Source organism: Catharus ustulatus, chromosome 7 (genome assembly GCF_009819885.2).
Source record: "Catharus ustulatus isolate bCatUst1 chromosome 7, bCatUst1.pri.v2, whole genome shotgun sequence".
Taxonomy (NCBI): domain Eukaryota; kingdom Metazoa; phylum Chordata; class Aves; order Passeriformes; family Turdidae; genus Catharus; species Catharus ustulatus.
The window spans coordinates 27,180,505-27,199,807 of record NC_046227.1 but is presented as its reverse complement, the minus strand read 5'-3'; the positions used below and the strand labels follow the sequence as shown (position 1 = coordinate 27,199,807).

The 19,303-nt window shown below is 45.2% G+C and overlaps 1 protein-coding gene across 31 annotated transcripts in view; it reads left to right on the top strand.

The window, feature by feature from the left end:
- The window catches only part of CLASP1 (cytoplasmic linker associated protein 1), a 170,290-nt gene extending 154,712 nt beyond the window's left edge, over positions 1-15,578 (top strand). For all 31 annotated transcript variants that reach the window (XM_033065127.1, XM_033065098.1, XM_033065111.1 and 28 more), the window contains 3 exons: positions 7,372-7,578; positions 9,600-9,716; positions 11,461-15,578. In XM_033065127.1, coding sequence (XP_032921018.1) covers positions 7,372-7,578; positions 9,600-9,716; positions 11,461-11,547 — 411 coding nt within the window. In that variant the 3' untranslated portion in view covers positions 11,548-15,578. The remainder of the gene's footprint in view (positions 1-7,371; positions 7,579-9,599; positions 9,717-11,460) is intronic.
- Positions 15,579-19,303: the final 3,725 nt, after the last annotated feature.

Here is a 19,303-nt window from a genome sequence, read left to right as displayed (position 1 = left end):
ACAGAACTGTTAATGTTGGGTACTGTCTCCAAGAAGTCATAGTAAGAGGCACTTCTTTGGAAACCAAGGAGGTTTGTTTGTCTTTGCAAATTTTGCTGTTGTTCAACATGGCCTGGAGACATCAAATGACAAAAACAACATATTCACCAACCAGCAGATATCACCCCCTTCCCCAGCTGAGTGCTACTGTCTAGTTGAAGTTTCTTTTTTTTTAACAAGAAAAGGCTTATGATTTTATTCCAGATTACGTAGTTGGAAGTATCAAAGCAGTGGTAGCATAGTTAGATATCTGGATAATTGGCTGTTTTTCCAAGTCCAGGCAGAGGTCTTTAGACGGTTGGGTCTTTGCCATGGCTAAAAATTGTCTGCCTTCTGTTGCTGAAGGCAAGGTCTGGGATCAGCAGCACTGCTGAGAGCACCACATTTCCCCCAGAGACATGGGAGAGGAAAAGTTGGGACATGGAGTTGGAGCTGAGTCACACCTTGTTGTGAGTGCAAATGGAGGAGATTGGCAAAACACAGACCTCAGCAGCAGGTCAAAATTAATGTAACCCTAGGCTACAGACTAGATGGCTCTGGGTTGGGATTCATGACTGGTTTGCATTTTTTAACTTTGTCCTGTTTTTATACTGTTTGTAGTACAACAGTCTGTTCGATGCTGTTGATTTAATGGGGTGATCTGAAGAGTCAAGCGTGCTTCAGTCACAACTGGAAACATTTAGAGGGGTTGACATGTAAATGCCTTTCACTTACTTTTGGAACATTAGAACGTAATTGAAGTTGTGGATGATATTAAATCTTGTTGATTTTTATCAGTCTTTGTTTGGAGTTATTTAGAAGAGAACCATCTTTCTGTTGCCAATTAGTTAATATTAACTCATTTGTTCCAGTGTAGTTACTCACCCATAACTAAGGAGAGATGCTGCTTGCTGACCCAATGCCACTGGTGTGACATTGCTTCAGATTAATGCCAGCAAAATGAGGATAATTTCTTCTTATTGAGTATTTTAAAACAGAAATAGTTTATTGCCTTGGAAATCAGTGGCAGAGTGAAAAATCGCAGGATAGCTAATTCCTTGCTTCTGTCTCTGGCACAAAGCCTATAGACTTAACTGATGTGTGATTTCTGCATGTAAGGAAAGGATCCTGTGCTGTATCTTAGATATCTCATTTTTTATTTTATGATATAGATGGTCCATAAGTATAATTGGGATGCTTATTGTACATTATTGTACGTTCTTTGCTGTAACCCTCTAAAAGAGGGAGAAGGAGAAGAAGAAGAAATCAGTTACCTACCACCTGTAGATAATTTTTATTATCTTGATGAGGTGCTTTTAGATTTGCCTCTGACATTTATATATTTTAACAGTACTCTGATGATGGTATGATCTATGTAGGTTTCTGCAAAAAGAAAAGCACTAAATGATCATAATCTTGAAGATTAATTGTTACCTAGTCCATGCTGGAAGCTACCAGTGCTGCAACTGGACAATCACTGATGTTTCATAATATATCTATTTCAAATGTTTAGTACCCAGGAGAAGCAGTCTAATCTACTTCATCTCTGAATCCCTATAAAAATCACACTGCTTTTTCATCTGCTTAGCACTCCCCATTGCTGAATCCACTTCCTGCTTTGAAACCAAGTCCATAATTGTTTGTTCCTGTCTGGATCAGACTGTAAACCTTCAGGGATGGGAGTTTGCCTGACTAGGTACTGGTAAACCTCCATCCCCTCCAGCTTAGATTATACAGGCTTTAAGTAACCACCTGTAGATGGCAAAAATTGGTTTAAAAACACAGCTGCATGCCTCACAAGCTGAAAGCAAAACCTTGTTCTTCTGCTTAATAAACCTCTCTGACACTCTGCATGTTTCACAATGGTGTACAAAGCCTCTAAACTTTCAGGGGGTTTGCCTGCACTGCCTCATTCTCTACAGCCTTCTGCAGAGACACTGTAACTAGCAGTCATGGTAAAGTACTCCAGCTGAAGCTCCTGTGGGAAGCTGTCATCCAGGTGCCTCAGGTGCTGCTTTGCTGAGATCCCTGCATATTACACTGATGCCCTGTGTAGCCTATGAACCTGGCATGTTCTGCCTTAGGGGAGTCAGGACATTTTTCTTTCCTTATTTGCCACTACTTTGTGTCTCTTTAAAGCAGAAATGAAACTATCATAACACATAAGCTGGTTGCTGCAGTTGTCAGGCAGCAAGCAACATGTTAATGCATGGAGTGTAGTAGTTGAGCAGAAGAAATGGAGTGGAAGAGATGGAATCTGAGTTCTGGCTGTCTTAAGTGAACAGCATCCTGTGGCTGCAGTGCACTGTGAACCAGTGGGAATTGTCATCCAAAGTTTGTCCAGCGAATTTTGTAGAACTTTGATGAATCCAACATGCTCTTCTATTAGAAGGCAAGGATCTGTCACAGGTCGCTGTCTTGATCACACTAATACTGCCCATCAGCATATTCTCTCCTACTGAAATTGGGAAGCATTTCCCATGCATATTCCTGGGACTGCCTGACCTGTTACTTTGAAGTTGACTCCTTGGTAACATTAAGGAAGACATTGCTAGGGGTGAACAGCTTTCTGTGTGCTACACCTGGCTGGTCTTGTTGTGAATGTGGCTCCTTCCCTAAAGCAATCTGCATGGAGGTGTAAAAACTTTTGTGAGACTCACTAGAAAGTGAGTTAATGCATCACAGATGTCTTTCAAGGAACCCACCAGCACACAGAACTTACATTATGCCAGCAAAAGTCAAGCTGAATCTAGTCACCACTGTGTAGAGGATAAGGCAAGCCTTTGGAAAGGAGAAACCCTGCTGCTTTAAGGCCAAGAGCTATCTCTTAGATCTGCATTCCAGGGCTACCTGCCCTGTGTTGAATGATGTCAAACTATCCAGTTCAAGCCATGGTTTGTTCTAAGCTTTTACTGAGAGGTAAAATCATGTTTGTGACATACCTTACACACAGCTTAGTGTCTGTGCTTTTAAAGAACTGCAGGCTCTCTGTAGTCTTGCACATCTTGCTTCATAGCCACCCTTTTGAACCTGCTGCTTCCAACTGTCATCATAATTTGATGGCTTTTCTGCTTTTCGTTTGTATCTCTGAGATTCTTAAGAATAATTATATTAGGTCAGATAAAAATCTTGCTTCGCTTGATACCCTACCTGACTGACTAGCAAGAAGCAAGCATACAGTGATGCTTCCCTCTGGATATTCTTCCCTCTTCTAGCTGTCTTAAAGCCTTTCTGTGTGAATGGTTCTGCCTGCCTCCCTGTGTGTGTTGGCTTCTTTTTTCCTTTGGTTAACTTGTCTAACTTCTAATCCTCTTGTGACAGCAAGCTCCCCAGTCTGAGCACGTAGCAAACAGCCCCTTTTCATTTTCTTGAGCTTAAAGGATAGATTATATAGACACAACTTATTGAGGTGTCACTGCTAGCATGAGCCTTTCCTGACACTTCCTGATGTGTATCTATTGATCTTGCTTTCAAAGCTGGGACAAAGACCTGTTCCTTGATCATGTTTATTCATTTCTCCCACTCCTTTTAAGGTTGTTTCACTCTGCTGGTCAGGTTAAAGCCCTGGTTAAAAAAGATACTTGATTTTTTGATATTGTAAGGTATGTACAATTTGCAAGGCACAAGCCTTGTGCCTCGTGGCAAAATGTCTTTGCTAAACTCTATTACAATTGCATGTTCTTGTTGCCAAATGACCTGGCAGGTTGCATCTTTTGATAATTCACTTCCCTCTGTTGGGAAATGCTGCTGATTTCTCTGGCAGTGCCAGGTGAGCAGAACTGAGCTGGCTGGGTAAATACTGAGAGCCCCTTGTGGGATGCAGAGTCTGTCTGAGTGGATGAATGTTTTGTTTTGCCAAAGCCAGGAGGAGGGACAGGGCTGGTACTTGCATTGCAAAATGGTGGCTTTTGGCTTCCTTTGCCAGCAGGGATGAGTTTTTCTCTCTGGCTCACCATCAGCTGGTATTGCCCTACCCTTTCCTACACCCTATCACCTGCCAGTGCTTCCCCAGGGAGCCAGGAGCTGATTACCTGCAGAGGCTCTCATCCAAACAAGCATGTAAGCACATGCTGGAATCCCGCTGATGTCAGTGAGACTTGAGCATGTTATTAGAGTTAATCACACACTCAGGGGTTTGCTGAAGTGTGGCTGAGATGCAGGCGTTGTCTGCCAGATGTGGGAGGCTTGGAAGTGTCCCCAGTGTTGTCACATTTACAAGCTCCTACTAGGCTGGACATGGGCAATGCATCCTCCTGTTTGGGGGGAAGGCACTGCAGGGACAAGAGATGTGAAGCAGCCAGCCACTACCTAATTGTAGCCACATCTGTGCTAGAGCTGGGCAGCAGTGCTGAAAGCAGGACTGTCAGGAGCATAAATAATTTCTGTACCTTCACAACTTCCCTTGCTCTCTCACCTTTTGATGGGCAAAATGTGTGTGACCTTTGTTGCTGTTGAGCCCTCACTTATTTAGTGAAAAATTATGACTGTATTTTAATGCTCCTTGTGCTTGGAATTGGTTAATAGGCTTTTTGTCTCATGCACTTGCTTTGTACCTTCAACTTAATATGCATAGTAAACTATGCAAACACAATATGGAACTGAAACCCAGATAAAATATTCATTCAATTTTTCACCTACTCCTTTTTTTTAAATGGTAGTGCATTTGAGATCAGTCTAGCCATAAGTTTATATTACAATATTGTTGCTTTTTTATCAAGTAGGAAGGATACCAAGAGGATGTAATGTTTAAATGTGTTGTGATATATGTGCAAGCTTTTCTTTCAGAAGGTGTCTGAAAACACTTCCCAACAGTGTTGGGCATTGCTGCAGAACAAAATCCAAAATGGCCTGTGTTCAAATAGTAATATGTGGGGTTTTTTAGTTAGAGGCTTCCTAGTGAATAGTTAAATGGATGGTGAAGTATCAGGGCCCTCTGTAAGTTCATGCTTTCCATCATTTGTGGAAAGCAGACATGAGAAGCTGCAGTGTCAGGAAGTGGATTCCTTCAGAGACCTTCTGGCAACTCCTGACTTAATCCACTCCAGCAATTCCACTCTGTGCTATCAAAGCCTGGCATTAGATTACCCTTAAGTACTTGGGTGTTTCTCTTCTTTTCCCAACAAAATCACACAGTGCTGGCTCCTGAGCTAGTACTAACTTATGTGGAAAAATATTAACTTTTATGCTTCTCATGTGTGAAATCAAAGAGAAATTAGCAAAGAAATAGCTGGAAGAGGAAAAACTTGCTGTAAGTGGGAAAGCAAGCATTCTGTTCTGCATGGCTGCTCATTCACAGATCTTTCAGGAAGAATTTTTTTTAATATTGACCACACTGCAGACTGACATTCATTTTGGAATGTGTTTTAATGTTATAATTAAATGCTGAGAAAGGCCTGAAGTAAATGGAGCACTTGGACAGCTTTACTTCAGTAAATAGGGCACTGGTACAGAAGCAGTCTAAAATCTCAGGTTGATTCATCATCCTGTTCATATCTTGCCTGCATGCAATATTTGTGCTGTGTGAAGTGTCTGAGATCACATTCACTGTTGGATCTGCCTCAGAGAATGCCAAAAGCCAAGTGGATGAGTTCTGCTGCTTCCTGGGAATGCAAGTGTCTTGTGCCATTCCTGTTTCAGGGAGATAGCTGTCAGCATGAGTGGAAGATAAATGTTGGCAGCATGGCTATGCTGCTGTGACAGTGGTGAAGGAGGCCCCATAGGTGGAGATGATCTCTTCTGGTCACTATTAATTGCTGTTATCTTAAAAGTCAATTAAACCTTGTGTTTTGAAGTCCATGGACTAAGATAAGCTTCCAGCTACTCATTGTTCATGCATTATCCACAGCAGTTGCTTAAAAATAATGAAAGCTCACCTTCTTTTGAGGCTTTGATAGAGCTACATCTATCTATAGGTTGTGTTACTCAAATAGAAATCCCTGAGTTTGATGCCATCACAGTGTGTGGGAAGGGAGAACAAAGCAAATTCAGCAGCCATGGCTTCAGTCTAAGTGACAGAAGATCTGGTTTGATTTATTTGCTGTATTGCAGATTGTCTGGGACAGAGTTCCTACTACTGGTTTCAAAGTGTTGACTTCAGACAACCCCAGTAGTTCAGTTTAGAAGGAGGTAGAGAACTGGTGCTGGGCACCTGAGCCTCCCACACAAGCAGGAAAGAGGGGTGCTTTAATGTTCATGGGCTCAGTTAGGGACTGCCTGAGACTAGAAGATCCCAGACATGAGGAATTGTGATTGCTTCTTTCTTCTTGAAGTTGAGGTGTTGGATTTAAGTCTGCCCATGGGGGCATCTCTGTCTACTCAGGATTTACCCTCCCTTCAAAGTAAGCCCTGAGAAGAGGGGAGAGAGAGAAGATGGGGAAAAGCATCCTCCTTTTGTGTTGTAACAAGAACATGAGGAGTAAAGAGTGTGTTATTTGTGGCCAGGAAGAGTGCAGCCAAGAGGAAGCTTCATTTTGTTGCCTGGCAATTAGCACAGACACTTGAAAAAAGAAAACCTGCCTTCCCATCCTGTTCTTTTTTATCCAATTACTGTAGAATGTAAAATTAATAAATTCTCTTGGGAGGAGAGACCAGATTTGGGTCTTTCTTCTTTGAACTAGCTGTCCTACCTGCTGGGAGAGAGTAAAGTTGTGAATCTGCTTTCTCCTAGGGTAGAGTTGAATATAGCATCCTCCTTGCTTTGTGTGACTGCTTTACCATGTGGGCTTGTTGCTGCTTGCTCCACTTGCTCTTCCTCCCATTTTGTATGGTATCCCAGTGCTGCTTTGATGGGTTAGATGTGCTGGGAGCAGAGCTGCCTGGTTGGGGACACCCCAAAGCCCGTTTGTGTCTGTGACCTGGATTTGACTGCAGCATAGTTCAGCTGGGAAGGGGCAGGACACAGCTGCCATGGGTGTCTCAGCGTGGGCACAGGGCACTCAGCAAAGTGCACACTGAAACCTGCACCAGGGCCATTGGTGTAATGCTTAAGGAGATCCATTTTGTGTAAATCTTAGCTGGTGGGTTTGGGTTCTGTGACAGTGGCTGGAGAGATGTCATCTTCTCGCTCCTTCTGGAATGGGAGTGCCTGTCTGTCTCAGGTGACAGATCATTTTATCAAACTAGCCACAACTCTGACACAGTTACATTAGGCAGGACTTCTTGCTGGAACAAAGATGTCACTGGAGACAGAGGATGGGAAGTCTCAGAATCAGTTGCCCCTTGACAGAGTCTCCTGTGCATCTGTTAATGAACATCCCCAAGCATTTCCTGGCAGCCATTCCTAGCACACACCAGTGGTGTTGGCTGTCAAGTGTGACCTCATTAACATAAGGGCTTGCTCTACTTTCGTTTCAGGTCGTCAGAGCTGCTGAAGAAGCTGCTTCCACCCTGGCGAGTTCCATCCACCCCGAGCAGTGCATCAAGGTGCTTTGCCCCATTATTCAGACTGCAGATTATCCAATTAACTTAGCTGCCATCAAAATGCAAACGAAAGTCATCGAGAGGATTTCCAAGGAATCGTTGCATCAGCTCCTACCTGATATCATTCCTGGGTTGTTACAGGTACAGAACCCCATGTCACTGCTCCTGAGCACAAGCCACCATTTTAGTTTGTGAGATCTCTGCCCTAAGGGGGAGAGAATGATGGATCCTTTGGGGCCAGATTTTGGTAAATTAAGCCATTTAATTTTTGGTAAAATAAAATTGTTATATATGAGTTTTTGATCATTTTAGTGTTAAGGAAATGAAAGCTCAGGTTCTTACATGGATGTTCCACAACTGGATGCCTTTTTCTGACTCTCAAATAGCAGCCATGCAATAAATTTGAGGGTAGGAATTAGCCACATTTTACACTGTCTCTGTACATCATGTAGTCCCCTTTAATTCCGCTGAGCCGTTCCGTGCTTTGATGCTACTTTGCACTTGAATTTGAATCCCAACAGGCAGGTTGCTCCTTTCCTCTTTTCTCTCTGAAATTAGGACTAAACTACTTGCTGACTTCATTCAGCCTCTTTCATAACCCTCTCGGGCTGGGTGGGGAGCTGTGTTTTTGCCAGTGCTGAGGCTTGGTTGTACACTGTGGATTTAGCTTTGAGCACTGGCTGCAGCAGTGTTGTCTTTTGGTTCCCTGCACAAGCAGCTGGCATTGCTGGGATGGGGCTGGAAACAAGAAGGAAGCACATGAAGTAGCAGTGAGGGAGGAGATCAGTCAGAGTGAAAGGGGGAGATGTGTTTGGGTGGGTAAGACTTCTATGGAGAACTGGGGCCTCCTCATTGTGAGCATAAAATGTTGGAAGGACATGAGCAAAGTCAGAAATTCCCCTTATGCATTCTGGCATTCGTCCCAACTTTGTAGTGTCAGCTCTTGCAATTCTTAAATCTCAGCTTCTGGGAATTGGACAATTCTGTATTCATCTAAACTTCTGTTGTAAAATAGTTTTAGCCATCATTGTTGGAGACAGCAATCTGAACAGCAAAGCTTTGATGCGCTGGAAACGTCTGAGAGCAGCATGCCTTTAAAGAGGCAGTTTTATTTGTCTAATTACTTTAAATGGTTCTTGTTTCAGAGCCTAGTTTGCCTGAGATATTTCTTTATCTTAGGAACTCAGTGATCTAAGGAATTTACTCCTTACACTTGGGAAGTATTTTGGGATACTGGCTGAAGGACAGTGTGTGGGGAGAATCACCTTTGTGCTTGTTCACCATGCTGAGGGTGCTGGCAGAGTGGTGAGGAGGCAAGGAGTGCCAGCAGCAGTGTGAGCACAAGTGTGCAGCTCAGCAGCCTGGAGCAGGCTCTCCATGAACAGGTGGAAGAACAGGGCTCAGCAGGGAAGAGTTGTGGTACTTGCCCTGGTCCTGATGAGGAGGCTCTGAGGTCTCCTGCTTTCCTAGCTCAGTGTTTTGTGGGATTGCAGACTGTCATTTCACCCTGCAGCTGGAACAGCCCCAGCTGTGCTGCATCCTTCCTCTGGCTTTCTCTGCAGAGGTCACCCTGAATCGAGAGGAGCCAGCACCCCGCAGGCTGAAGTGATGTCTGCCTTTCTCCTGGGGTGGGATGGTTGCTGAGTGATGCATCTCTGCATCAGTCTGGGACTGGTGTCCATAGCTGCTCGGTGACCTGCTGGCTAGTTTGAGCTCTGCCCAAGCTGCCTGAGATCAGCACATGTACAAGGGTCTTTCAGCATGTTCTTTCCTGTGGTATTTCCTACTTGATAGGTAATACACCCTTCAAAGAGCCCTGACTGTTCAGGGTAGTTCATGGTCATCTGAACTGGACACAGAAGTGTATCTGATAGAGTCCCAAGCTCGTGTTAGGAAACCGTGTGTTGTTATCTAATGCTATAAATAACTAGACATTAATGGCTTACAATATGACAACAATAAGTAATAACAAAAGGAACAGATAGAGTGATTGCATTCTCCTGCTCTTTGAGTATTCAGGTTGCAAACTGTTACGTTAAGCAGAGGTTTTTTAATTGATCTCTTAGGTCAGCCACATTTGGAAAATGTACATCAGCTCTGTATTGTTCAGGAAGGGTGTTGGGAGTGCTGTTTGTCTTCTGACCTTCTCCTCTCATCCCCAGGGTTATGATAACACGGAGAGCAGTGTCCGAAAAGCCAGTGTATTTTGCCTAGTGGCTATTTATTCAGTAATTGGAGAAGAACTGAAACCTCATCTCGCACAACTCACAGGAAGCAAGGTACAAGAGTAATGTGTCTATGGTGTTTTGGTAGTGCAAGCCATTCTGCTGGCTCTTACTAGCCAGCAAGACCAGTGGCTTTAGTGTAGCTCTGGGTCAAGCTCCCTGAAATGTATTAAATTCTGTCTCACCCTGACAAATGCCACTGAAACAGTGCCACACTTGCTCAGCAGTCTGAGTGTTTGAAATCCCACTTAGAAAATTTTAATGGTGTTTGGGGATTGGTTTAATGATGCATTTGATCTTGTGTAACTGCAGGCTGCCTCTGAGACAGTCCTTCTTCAGCCATGTTTGCCTTGCTCCTTTGGCATTACATCCAGAGGTGATTGTTCAGTGAGCTGGCTCAGCTGGCTGCTCTGACTGAAAACCAGATCTGCAATACAAATTAAATAGCTTTTGTTCTGCTGTGTGACCACACAGGCATCCTCGTGCAGAGGATGGGAATGCATGGGGATGGTGGGAGGGCAGGTCCTCTCAGCAGCAAGTTGTGGTTAGGGCTGGTAGAAATGCAGGTAAAGCTTCACTCTTAATAACAGGGTACATGTGTTCCTTTCATTCTGGGACAACAGCAAGCTCAAATGACCCTTCAAAGGACTTTGTACCCTGGGGTCAGACTTGCTGCAAAACTCAAATTCTGACCTGATGCTGCAAGTGAAACCAAGCCCTTAATTCAACTACACTGTCCTTCAGACAAGAATTTTATGTTAATCTTTGATCACTTTTCAGAGCTGCACAACAACCCACCACAAATTTTTTTTCTGCTGTTTTAAGTCTTCATAGTCATGATTTCTATGCACAAAATTATAAGATGAATTCTGCAGTTCTCGTTACTGAAACAGATCTGTGCATGTGAATAGCTGCTTAGTTCAGAGGGCTTCATTCTCTCATTTTGAAGTCCATAATTTCTTTCATGGGTAAAGAAGTGTGGTACAGACCAAAAAATCTGAGACTAAGGACTTTATTTCTGTCTTGTCTTGTCACTAAACAAATTACAATTGTGCCTCCAAATTACTCTGCAGAGAGACAGCTATGTGTGCTGAGGTTTACCTCTTTATATTTGGGAGGTTAGGAAATCCCCCTATAAAATGTTGTAGTGGCTTTATTATTCCAGTGTCCTCAGTGCCACAAACATAGTCCACCACATCACTAACTATAAACATGTAAGTAATTCTTCTGGATTTATGTAGACTGCCTCCCTGTTTAAAGTTAAATGTAAACATGAGTCATTACAGGATCTGGAGTTAAGGTGGCAAGGAGGAAAAGGAGAGCAAATACATGCAAGAGAAGTATATAGTCATAACAATGGCAGTTGCACTAGATGTACCATGTTAGTGAAGATATGATGTCATTGAAAAATAACATTTTATAGAACAGGAAAACTCAGGGTGTTTCCTAGGAGGGGAACCCATGGCTCTTGGGATCACCAGTGTGCCTGCAGCCCTACTGACCTCTGTGGGAATCCTGCTTGACCTGGCCGCAGGGATTGAGGTCTGTGAACTGATGGCTGCTGCAGTGAAATGCAAGAGTTTGCATTAAGTCTACCTGTAACTTCAGTGGGACTGGGCATAGCCTCTTGTCTCTGTTCTGAAATATGGTCAGTTTTCTTGCTTGTCCTCCAGAGTGCCCCACGTCAGCTCACCCCAAAATGAGTTCACCACAGAATGCGAGTTTTTACATTGACATCAACTTTTCCCCCTGATTTTTTTTCTGGCATCTTCTCCTGATGTTTCTTTCTTTCTTTCAGATGAAGCTACTAAACTTGTATATAAAGAGGGCACAGACCACCAACAGCAACAGCAGCTCCTCTTCAGATGTTTCAACGCACAGTTAATGGAGATCTGTGGACATATGTGTAGACTTAGAAGCAATCAACGGTGCCTCTCAGAGACCTTTCTGCTACTCTTCACTGGCGTGCTCCATCAGCTTAAGGAGGCCATGCAGATATTTATTGCAATCAGTATTTTAGTCCCTTAAAAGCTTTTATGTAGAATCTTACTGGTATTGAATGTAAAGGAAGCAAGGTCTGTGTCGCAGTCTTCATTAAAAGTGAACATCAGAAAGCCATACTTAAACATATTTGTATAGCCTGCTGAAATCTCAGAAATATGTTTAGGTTAGCATTCTAACACTGAGTCCAAGAACGTGGACACAGGTAAAAGTCAAACAAATCTTGTTGGTTTAGTTCATACCCAGTTTTGGTTTCTGTGTGCTAGTTACCTGCCCTCTCCCCCCACCCATTCTGGCTGGGTCCTTCTCTTCTTTCAAGTCTTGTGTTCCTGTTTTGTACTCCCTGTCGCAGCTTGGGCTTGCAGGGCTCTCCAAGGGGAGATCTCTGCAGGTGTGGCTGTGATTCCAGCCTCAGATGCTTTAATACTGAGAGATACCAAGTGAGTAATGAAAATGCAGGTTCTTTTTAAACATCTGAGTTTTGTACATAGTTCTGACAGACCCCAGATGGGCTGATCTCTCTGTAACTGCTCTCCAGCCAGCTGTGCTGTCCATAAAAGCTGGGCTCTTGCTCTTTTCATTGACTTTGTATATACTTCTCCCCTCTCAACCCATTTGGCTCTTTCATATGTTCAAAAGACTGTCCAGGTTACCTATTACTCCCCAAGGGGAACCTGAGACCCAGTTCTGGGACCGATGTCTGCAAATAGGGTGGTGGAGTTAGGGGGGTGGGGTTGGGTTAGGCTCTGAGTGTGTCAGTGGGAGGGCAGTGGGAGCTGGCAGAGCTGTACTTCAGTGCCAGCTGTTTTCCTTGAAATCTGTAGCATCAAAGGGCTGATCTGCTGCTCTGACTGACCCACTGATGCTGGATGGCTTTGTCCTCCCAACTCCTTTGCACTTTGGGCAAAATGTTCATCCCAGAGGACAGAAAGGGTGTCTGAATCTGAACAGAAATACCACATGGAAGCACCTCTGAGCCAGCTGGGACAGTGCTGGTTGCCTGCCACAGCCCCTCCTGTTCCCAAGACCCTGCAGTGCTGTTAACTGCCTTTAGAAGCCTCCTTTGTGCCATCTCCATGCACAGGCCTGCTGAGTGCTCTGCATTTCAGAAGAGTGGGGGTCCCTCACTGGGCACTGCTGACAGCAGGGTGCTCTGGGTGAGGGTGCAGCAGGGAAAGTCCTTTTGCAGCCTAATGACACAGACCAGGTCAGAGGCAAACCAGCAGCAATCAAATACCCCATGGCACCACCCTTCTCTGAACAGAGACCCTTCTTTTGGCAAAGGGGGAGCTCCCCTGGCTCTGCCTGTAACCAGGGAAGGCAGGGGATTGCTAATTAATGTGCTGTGTTTGGCCCTGGGCTGGATCCTGGCTGATGGGCATGCCTACCCCAAACCTGCTGTGGATCACAGCTGGGGTTTTGCTCCCAGTGCTAGTGATGCAAGAGGATGAAGGACTTGCAGCGTATGGCTGCAGCTGTGGTCATGGATGTGTGTTCCCTGGCTGCTCTCAGTGCCCTGGAGTCTCTCCAGCTTCCTTCATCTCCCCTTTAGGAAGCTGAAAGGACACCTTGGGAACATACTGAGAATATGAGACTACATACTACAGGGTAAAGCCCCTTCCATCAATTATCCCTGTGTGTTCTAGCCCCATCCCTGAGGAGCTAAGCTGGGACCTGGCACTTGGTGCCAGCTTTTCTCCCAGTCCTCATCTCAGGAGGGATTTGAACTGGAGGGGGACTATGTGGCACTGGGCTGCAAAACTTGTTGGTCCCTTTCCCTCCCCTGAGAGCAGGGGAGGTGACCTGCTCCTGGTGTATTCCTGTGCAGGCTTTTGCTGCCTGCAGGGCTAGTTCCCTCATCTTTCCCAACCAGTAATGCTATGGCAGGAGAAACCCTGTGCTTTCCTGGGGTGTGGGATTCCCCCAGAGTCTTTCCACAGGCTCAGAAAAGCCATCCTCACTAAAGGGGGGGATTGGCTTCTCCATGGTTAGTGTCTGCCTTTCCGTGGACCATTTCTTTTCCACATCTTTCTGTATGCTTGTTAGAATGCTCTTTTTAATTTTTTTTTGAATGCTTCAAATTTGATTTTAACACAAATTTATTTTTCCTTTTGAGGAAATGCTCAGTTGACTTGTTGGCAGCAGTTAAGCTGTCCTGTTTGAATTTTTAGTAGCAGGCTAGATTTTTTGGGGGTGTTTTTTTGTTTTATTGGTTTGTTTTTTCTTTTTTGTTTGGGGTTTTTTTTTTTTTTTAATTGTGCTTTGAACTGCTTAGTATTTATGCCTCTCTTTCTCCCCATCTCAGCTCAGCATCTTCTGTTCCAGTTCTGGGGTTCAGAAGGTCAGCATAGCTGACCAGGTGGTGTTAGTTGCTCCCAGCTGTGATGGAGCTTGGTCTATCATCATTTGCTGTTTGTTGGTTTTGACTTTTTTTCTTTCCATTGAATGGCACACTGTAGCAAATCTCCAGGAATTGAATTCCTTCTCAAATGATTTTATATGTTTTATAAAATGCTGTTGGTATGCACTGAGAGTGAACGCACTGTACCGTCCCTGACACCTGGTTGGGGTCGAGCTCGTCCTTGAAAAGGCGCCTGCGCTTCCCGAGCCAGGGCACACCCGCGGCTGCGAAGGGCAGCATCAGGCCTTACTTCCTGAATCAGATTCACTTCTGGTTGTCAACAGATGCTCATTAATGTGCTACTTAATTTCTTTGCGTGAGTGGAGGACTGTCCATCCTTTGAGTACTCTAGGATATGTTCTACCTGTACACAGTAGGAGCATTCTGCTTAGGTATTTATAAAATCATCGCGGATAATGTACATAGTAGGGTTCTTTAGGATGTTGAACATGACCCAGTTTTTATTTTGTGTTTCCTTTGAAGTACTCAAAGGGCTAGCTCTGAATGTCACCTCTGATCTCCAGTTTTGACTTCAACAAGCTGTACAATCATCTTGTTTTCTCTTCAGCAAGCATAAAGGTCTCTCTGGCTACAAATCAGTGTCCACGCACGCTTGCAGAGGAAGGTCTGCATGCTGCAGTGCCTCACTGCTCCAGTGAAGCTTGTGTTCACCTTCTTCTGGCAGTAGCCACCTACTGCAGCTGCCTTTTTTTTTCTTGCTGCCCATTATGCAGGGCTTCAATTTTTCGTACCTTTAAAGAAAAAAAAGAAAAAAAGAAAAAAAAAGAAAAGGAAAAAAAGTGTATTTTCTTTGCCCACCATGCTTTAAAAATCTGAATGGGAGATAACTCTCAGCAGACAGCAGCTCCTGGCTGCAAGGTTGCCGAAATCTCAGATGTGGATGTTTTTTCTGCCATTGGCTGCACCAGTGCTCCGTGGGCATGGGCAAATCCTGGCTCCATCTGCCCCACAGGTCTACGTACTGTAGTTCTCATGTAGTTCAGAAATACCGAGGCATGTGGCTTTCTTAAGGTACACTATGTGTGCTTGCCTGGATTACAATACAATACGAGACTGTCTTTTTAATTGCTTATTACTAGCTTACCAATAACCTGTATAAGTAATGTAACTTGCATCTTTGTCATCAGAACCTTTTCTCCCCACCCCTTTATTTATCAAGCATAATATTACATATTAAGGGACAGAAAAATAGACCTTTGTAGTACACAGCAGGACGTTGCTAACAATGTTTTAAATGGGAAGTAAAGAAACGCTCTGAAAAATGCCAGCCATGAGAAATGACTTTGTTGGCACCGTGTTCATGCGCATGTATTTTTTTTTTCTATTTTTTCCGCTTTTGTCATGTTACATCCATATCTGTATTTATATCTTATTTGTTTCACTTTTGAGTGTATCATGGCAATTGTACAGATGTTTTTTGTTAACATTTACGTGATAGAATTTGCTAAAAAAAAAAAATTAAAATAAAACCTTTTGAGTTTGCCCTAGAATAAGTGGAAGTTGGGTTTCTTCTTGGGGGAGAAACATCAGAGTAATTCACTGTCCAGCACAGCTCCTTACTCCAACCTGTGCTCATAAATGGTTTGGTCTTACTTGACTCTGTTGTGTTTGAAAGCTGATGGTTCCAGTTCTGTTGAATGTCTTTATCAATGATCTGGATGAAAGGATCAAATGCACTCAGTCAGTTACAGACAATGCCAAATTGGGCAGGAGTGTTGGCTGCTGGATGGCAGGAAGGCTCTGCACATAGATCTGGACAGGCTGGATTGATTATCTGAGGACAATTGTAGAAGGTTCAGTAAGGTGAAGTGTCAAATCCTGCCCTTGGATCACAAAACCCCAGGCAGTGCCACAGGCTGGGGCAGAGCAGCGGGAAAGGTGCCCAGCAGAAAAGAACCCAGGGGTGCTGGTTGACAGTGACTGAACACGAGCCAGCTGTGCCCAGGTGGCCAAGAAGGGCAGTGGCTCCTGGCCTGTATCAGCAATAGCGTGGCCAGCAGGACCAGGGCAGGGATTGCCTCTCTGTGCTGGGCACTGGTGAGGCTGCACCTCAAATGCTGTGGTTTGGGCCCCTCCCTGCAGGAAGGACATTGAGGTGCTGGAGCGTGTCCAGAGAAGGGAAATGGAGCTGTGCAAGGGTGTGGAGCATAAATACTACAAGGAGTGGCTGAGGAAGCTGGGGTGCTTACTTTGGAGAAAAAGGCTCAGGGGACACCTTACAGCTCTCTACAACCAACGGAATGAGGCTGTAGTGAGGTGTTCTCTCTCCTCCCAAGTCACAAATTATAGGAAAAGGGCCTCAGGTTTCACCAGGAGAGGTTTAGATTAGATATTAGGGAAAAAAATAATGGAAAGGGTTGTCAGGCATTGGAACAGGCTGTCCAGGGAAGTGGTGAGTCACCATCTGTGCAGGTATTTAAAAGATGTAAATGTGTCACCTATGGGCATGGTTTCATCATGGGCTTGCCTGTGCTGGGTTAACAGCTGGGCTTGGTGACATTAGACGTCTTTATCAACCTAAATGATTCTATGGAAAATGATTCTGTGGATTTCACGTGTTCTTTGGGATGAGACAGCATTGCATTGACAGGAGAGCTGGTTTATTGAACCACCTGAAAGCATCTGTCCCTTGTATCCCCGTAGTGGTCAAGTCCCTTGTCCTCAGCCACATGACTGCTTCACAGATGGAGAGTGAGAAATGGCTGTAATCCTTGGTTTAGGGGGTTTTGCTGAGCTCACTCCTATGGAGCTCACCACAACCAGAGTTGCTGCCAGCGACTAAAGGTAGGTAGTGGATTCCTGGCAAGTGTGAAGACTTGCTGGAAGCACTTACAGCCCATTCTCAATTAATTTCTCTGTTCTGAAGAGTCTAAGCTGCTGCTTCTTTTTCCCTCTGCATTCCCCCTCAAATGATTTTGTGACCCCCTTCCCTCTCAGTAAGGGATGTGCCAAGGAGCAACTCAGGACACGTCAGCAGAGTTGCACTCCTGGACGAGGTGGATGTCTTATTCTCAATTTTCTTGAAGAATAAGATGTTTTGGTTTAAACTGCCTGAGAAAGTGCAGCTCAGTTGATCAGTGGTAACTTCAATAATTCCACTGCTTCTGGCTGTGCAACCCAACCTCTTACTTGTGGAACCCTCATTTACCCTTTCTAAGCAAATATCGCACACCCTTCTCTTCCTTTCACCAAGCCAACACATTTTTCCTGCTTTGCCTTTTCGTACACTTCCATGAAGTATGGAAAGGGCCCACCTCAGCAACTGCACTCCAGCCCTGGCAAGAGGCTCAGGGATGTAACACTGACCTTAGAGAGGAGAGGGCAGACTATAAACCACCATCCCCTGCCCTGGGGTGGAGGCAAAAAGCCCTGCAAAGCTTTAGAGAAGCTGCTGGGGCAGCAGGGGCATGGAAATCAACCCAGCCATGAGACTGGAATGGAAGAGATCTCTCAGAGATTGGATGGTTGTGTGTTTGTATAGGTGTAGAGAAAGGACATCTCATTGTGATCCCCAGTCATGGATGCATTTGTGGACAACACGGCGTTACAGGCGGTATGTGCATGCAAAATGGGCTGGAGAAGGTTGGTTCAGTATGAGGTCAGCACTGGAGTGCCCAACTGAGCACAGCTTTCTGCTGGCAGGATGGGAGGGCAGTGACACCCACTGTGCCCCCTGGACCACTGCAGCACAGGAGATGCTCACAGGTTTCAGATTCCCCCTGGGGATCTGACTGCAGCCAAAGGCTTGGGAAATATTGGCCTGTTAATCCCAAGGCCCTTACACATTACTCTGTTCTCCATGGTGCTTTGTCATAGCTTGGCATGTACTGAAACAGGCCCAGCAAAGCCATCACTTTCCAAAACCCAGCTATTTACATCCAGACTTTAGTGCCAGCACGTTAACCAGGAGCCAGGGACTCCTCGGCACAGCCCAGGGACAGAGAGAGTGGGTGCTCGCCCCTTGGGGCAGGCAGGAGGCACAGGATGATGCTCATGTCCCACTGAGGGGCACAGGGCTGGGCAGACACAGTGCTGGGCAAGGGAAAGGCAGGAGCTTGTCTGGGAGGGGAGGAGAGCAGGAGCAGGGGATGGTGAAGGCAGTGTAAACCAGACCGAGCTAACAGGGGCTGGTGGGATTACAGGGAGCCAGGGAAGCTGCTCACAAACACATCGGGGACAAAGCAGCCCTCCAGAGCTGAGGGGTAATGAGTAATTAATGAAGAGAGGGATGAAATTCATAATGACTCAAAAATGTCTGAGATAATGAAGTCCTTTTCTTTAAATCCACCTTTAACAAGAAAGCTAAGGGAAAGGATTTAGATCAATTAAGAAGTAAAAGAAAAGGCAATCCTGTAAAAATAGCTATTGACACAAGCAAGTGGGGGAACAGCTGGAAAGCCTTGCCATGGCAGTGTATAAAACAACCGTGAGTGGCTTAAAGACACCCATAAGTGACAGCAGGTAGAGTAACAGCCAAGAGAGAGCTTCAGGTACCTTTAACAAATCCCTGCAAATGTGGCAGGGGGCTGGTGAAGTGTCTGAGCTCTGGGGAGACCATGGCGAGGAGCAGCAGGGAGCAAGGGTCGCAGTGCACTCTTGTGTGAGCATCAGCAACCACCCATGGCCAAGGGATATGCAGTGGCCCTCAAAGGGGATGGCCTCCATTACCTTCAAATTTACCAAAGCCCAGGGGAGACAAAAGAGGCTGGAAACACTGAAGCTGGCCCTAAAACATGTTCACTACTTTCCTGTTAGAGGAAATATTTTTGTCTCTCTCTGCCTGCCATGCAGCAGGATACTTGGGATATTCTTTTCCTTGTCGTGGTGACCCAACTTCTTAACAGCCATAACCCCACATCTCTCCTCGCTGCCTTGCTGAGGAATAACCTCTGTAAGCTCCATTGTGCCTGGACCTGTCTCAGCCCCCTCTACCCTCTGGTGCAGAGTCCTGCTTCCCCTGTGCCAGAATGCTCCCTCATGGCACAGGCTGGGCGGGCTCAGCATCTCTGGGTGGGTGGTGCTTGGCACCAGAAGGGTTAAACGGATGGCCCTGTCACAGGGGCAGTTTCTTGACTGCCGGTCTATAAATAGGAGCTGGGTTTCTAATCTGCTTGCCACTTGTTTCCACTCCCTGCCAGTTTTTTCCTGCTTTTTCCTGCAAGGAGGTACCTGCAACCGCTACAGTTTGCAGCCCTGCAGACGCTGCTGGGAGAGGAAG